A 3,824-nucleotide genomic window follows, 5' to 3' on the forward strand; every position below is an offset into this window, starting at 1 on the left:
ATGAAGCTGTCTGAGAATGGTCGCTGGCATAGTAATATTCATAGCTTACAACCATAACACAGTATGATATAATGCTGATATAACATAGGCCATCATTGTAAATAAAAATGAGTTATTATTTGAATTGTTTTGTTAAATAAAAACATGCGCTAGTGTAGAATACACCGTGGGAAAAATGTGCCTTTAGGGTGATCTTCTGTTTTAGGATGAAATTGAAAAACGCTGATGACAATATGAATATGGCTCAATGCTTACGTCCTCTGGGGCCACGGGAAGGACATCGATACTCTCCAGCACTTCTATCTCGTCTCCCTCCGCGTTCGCCGCCACTGCTGGAGAGGAATGCACCGGTATGTCCCGAGACGCGTCCGGCATCGTCAGGCTGCGGCTGCCCCTCTCCTCAATCCTCTACTGGGCGATTCAATATTAAATCCTTACCGACAAACAATATCCATTCTCTGATATTTGAGACACATTACGCACATAATCCATATTTGAGAAATCCCAAACGAGGCTAATCAACGCAGGTGTCTCAAACACAATTGGGTATCCTTATTCCAACCCTGGTCCTTTGAGGCTATTTGGAAAAATATATTAGCCCACAAAATAACATCTAACCTCCGTTTGTTCACAAGCTCATTGACGAGAAAAGATATGTTCAATAGATCCACGCACAGAGAAAAAGTTGAGTGCCGAGTTGAGTGTCCGTGGAGTGCGCATCTGCATCTCGCCACTCCGATCGACAGTGTGTATGTGTAACAACTGAATTGGGTGTGTGTGGCCACCAAGTCCTTCTCCTATTTCATACGACAGCCCACCTGCACCTCAGTCCAGCTCTCTGTTGACAGACACGGCATTTTTCACTGCCGAAGTACTGAATTGTCATTGGGACGGACAAAAAGGCAACTATCCAAGTTGACTGCAGTGATTGTTCATTCCAATGTGACTCACCTGAAAATGAAATAGAATAGAGGTGTGTGTGGCGATAATGAAAGCAATTGGCTACTCACTTCAATAGTGAATAAGAGAAGACGTCATAGTGTATTACAAGGCAATAGGCATAGTTGTACAAAAAAAACAACAGCATAAAACAGCATATAATGCAACTCAGTCTACTTCGCAAAAATCAGCATGCGTAGCCTAAATGTCATGTCAGTCGGTCACTGAACATTCACTCCAAAGACGTCTAGTCGACCGTCCAAAAGTCGCGCAAATGTAAATTCAGGTGCGTCATTGTACCCTCGCAGTTGTTTACAGCGACGCAGATCAGCCAGCTGCCGAGCTCCGCTGTCGCACAGTCAGCAGCCTCTAGGAACACACTGACTCTGCTCCCCCAGTTGGATCGGGACCAGCCTGCAATCTGGCCCTGTTCAAGCCGGTAGGCAGGCAGGCAAGTACCTTCGGCTCCGTTGCACTGCCGCATGCGTGCCTCCGGCGCAGAGAAATATGGATTTTTGGCTGCGAGGTGAGAACACCACCCACACCCACAGAAGGCTTCGAGGAACCCCGGTTCACACCAGCTGGCTCTCACTCCGGTACTTTATCACGTTATGTCATCAGATAGACAGTGCGCGCATGTGACTCAGTGAGTAGACTTGGCTGAAGACTATTCAAATTCAACTCTCACAAATTTGGGTGTAGGCTATTAAAATACATAACATAGTATTCAGACAGTGGAAGTGCCTGATACGGATCTAATTCAAAGAGGGCCAATTCTATCCTGTAATATTTCCATCCAACATTCACTGAAAGGGTAGTACATTCAATCATGAAGCATAGCACCTACTGATCTACTATCATAGTCAGTTTAGGACACCTATAGTACCAAGTACCAACCAATGTTTTACTTTTCTTTTCACCTTCCTTCCTCTCTGTATCTGGGTGGTAAAGTGGGTTGAGGTTCAGAGGAGGGTAATAAGGGCCTGTAAATTCCAGGTTGCGTTTTAGGGTCATAAACAAACACTCCCCTGCAGGCCTGCAATGACAATCAGCAAAATGATGGGTCTTCCATTCCAGAGGACCACCTACCCATTATCTATAATCACTTCAAACAAACCATTCATTTAAGATCAACCTGTGTGTGTGTGTGTGTTGTGTTGTTTGTGTGCACATGCATGTGCTTGTGTGTGCCCACGTAAGTTATTTTGTGGCTGTGGGGTGCAGCTGCTTTTGAGTGGGTAGCACTGTAAAGAGATTGTATCTCTCTCACAAAACTTCCCCACGCTATTCGATAGTATTACCATGGAAACAATATGGCAAAGGTTATTTTTAACCTTATGGGTCTTCTGACACCTACACAGCACTTTTGGATGAAACTGCAGCCTACAATGTTTTAACAGCGAAATACTATACTACCAACCCTACAGTCTTCAACTGGCCTCAAAACGCTTCCTCCGAGAGAGAGCTAAACTGTTGGGATGCCATCTGCAGTCAACTGTACAATTACCATGTGTGAGATCACAATTAAACTAATCTCATCACCCAGAACCAAATCTCAACTACTCTATAAGTATACTGAATGTGGGGTCTCCATTTCTAATGACTTTTCCTATTACTTTTGCCTAACACTGCTGTGGTTTCCATTCAAACGTCTACTTAGATCATGCTCACTTGAGTATCACCGTCAGATAGCCTTGGCTTAACTAACCCATGAGGAAAGCATTCCAATCCCCTGCTGGTTGCACATGTTGAAATCTAGGCAATTTGGCCAGTCAGTTAGACACTTACTCATATGTTACTCATGAGTTACAGCGACACTTGGGAGACAATCATAGTATCCACATCCCCCATGTCACCAGCGAGTGACTCAAACCATTGGCAGGCAACCATCAATTTAAATGATCTAATTGGGTGAAGCGTTCACATGTCAACTTTCACAGGTCAACTGCTGGTGGTGTCAGCTCTGAAAGTGGAACAGCCCACGGAACAGAAGAGAGAGCAGAGGAACGGAGGCGAACCGTGGGAAAAACACCTGCACTGCGAGAGGAATGCTTATCAACTCTGTCTCAGAATGTGAGTAGTAGCTCTGTCTGCGTAGGTGTTAACTGGTGAAAACAGGTACATACGACCTGCCAGACACACATGTACTCACTCACACGTACACACTGTTAAGGCTCTGCGTTCCATGTATTTGCAACTCTCCCACACAAAAACACAGAGTAAAAATAAACAGACCGATCGGTTAGGCCCGAGGGAATAATCTTCATGGCTTAACAGGCAATTTTATGCAGTCTGGTGGGGATCATTAGAGAGAGACTAGTTACATCTGGTCCCTGAGGGACCCGTTTGGGCCCTGCATATTGCTATTAGGTAGCCGTGGTGGTGTACAGTCTGTGCTGTCTGTGGATATTGGAATCATTATGACAATACTGCCACCATGTGTCCACAGGCAGACCTACAGTTACATCACCTCATCACATGACCTCATCCTTCACGTGAACTTTGGGAGCAAGAATCAGGGGTAATGACATCACTGGCTGCTTCCTTCCCTACCCCTCAGTTGGACCTTCCCTGACCAATGTAGTGAGGCCCTGGAATGAAATGACCTCAAGACAACAAATACTCTAGCCAAAATTACACCAATCACTTCTGGAGATGACTTGCATAATGTGCTCTGACGAAGGTACTGTTCCCGAAAACGTTGGCGATACCCAATAAATCATTGGAAGCGTATATATTATGCGACTTTATTTAAATGTACCTCTCGGTTGTCAGCACCTCTGACTATTCGGATGAGCATCAACTGCTCTGCTTTTTATATAAAGTGCATAATGGGGAAAAAAAAGGATGGATCCCAAATGCAATAAAACATTCTTGACACAGGA

At 44.7% G+C, this 3,824-nt stretch overlaps 1 protein-coding gene and 1 long non-coding RNA gene across 3 annotated transcripts in view; one reads left to right on the forward strand and one right to left on the reverse strand.

The window, feature by feature from the left end:
- Positions 1-1,247, reverse strand: part of LOC129839819 (rhomboid-related protein 3-like) — a 65,876-nt gene extending 64,629 nt beyond the window's left edge. For both annotated transcript variants that reach the window (XM_055907478.1, XM_055907477.1), the window contains exon 1: positions 256-1,247. In XM_055907478.1, the coding sequence (XP_055763453.1) occupies positions 256-375 (120 nt within the window). In that variant the 5' untranslated portion in view covers positions 376-1,247. The remainder of the gene's footprint in view (positions 1-255) is intronic.
- Positions 1,248-1,447: 200 nt separating this feature from the next.
- Positions 1,448-3,783, forward strand: LOC129839821 (uncharacterized). Its single transcript, XR_008757103.1, has 3 exons — positions 1,448-1,535; positions 2,880-3,012; positions 3,389-3,783. It is a non-coding gene; the product is annotated as an uncharacterized LOC129839821 (long non-coding RNA).
- Positions 3,784-3,824: the final 41 nt, after the last annotated feature.

The sequence above is a fragment of the Salvelinus fontinalis genome, chromosome 40, assembly GCF_029448725.1.
Source record: "Salvelinus fontinalis isolate EN_2023a chromosome 40, ASM2944872v1, whole genome shotgun sequence".
Classification (NCBI taxonomy): Eukaryota; Metazoa; Chordata; class Actinopteri; order Salmoniformes; family Salmonidae; genus Salvelinus; species Salvelinus fontinalis.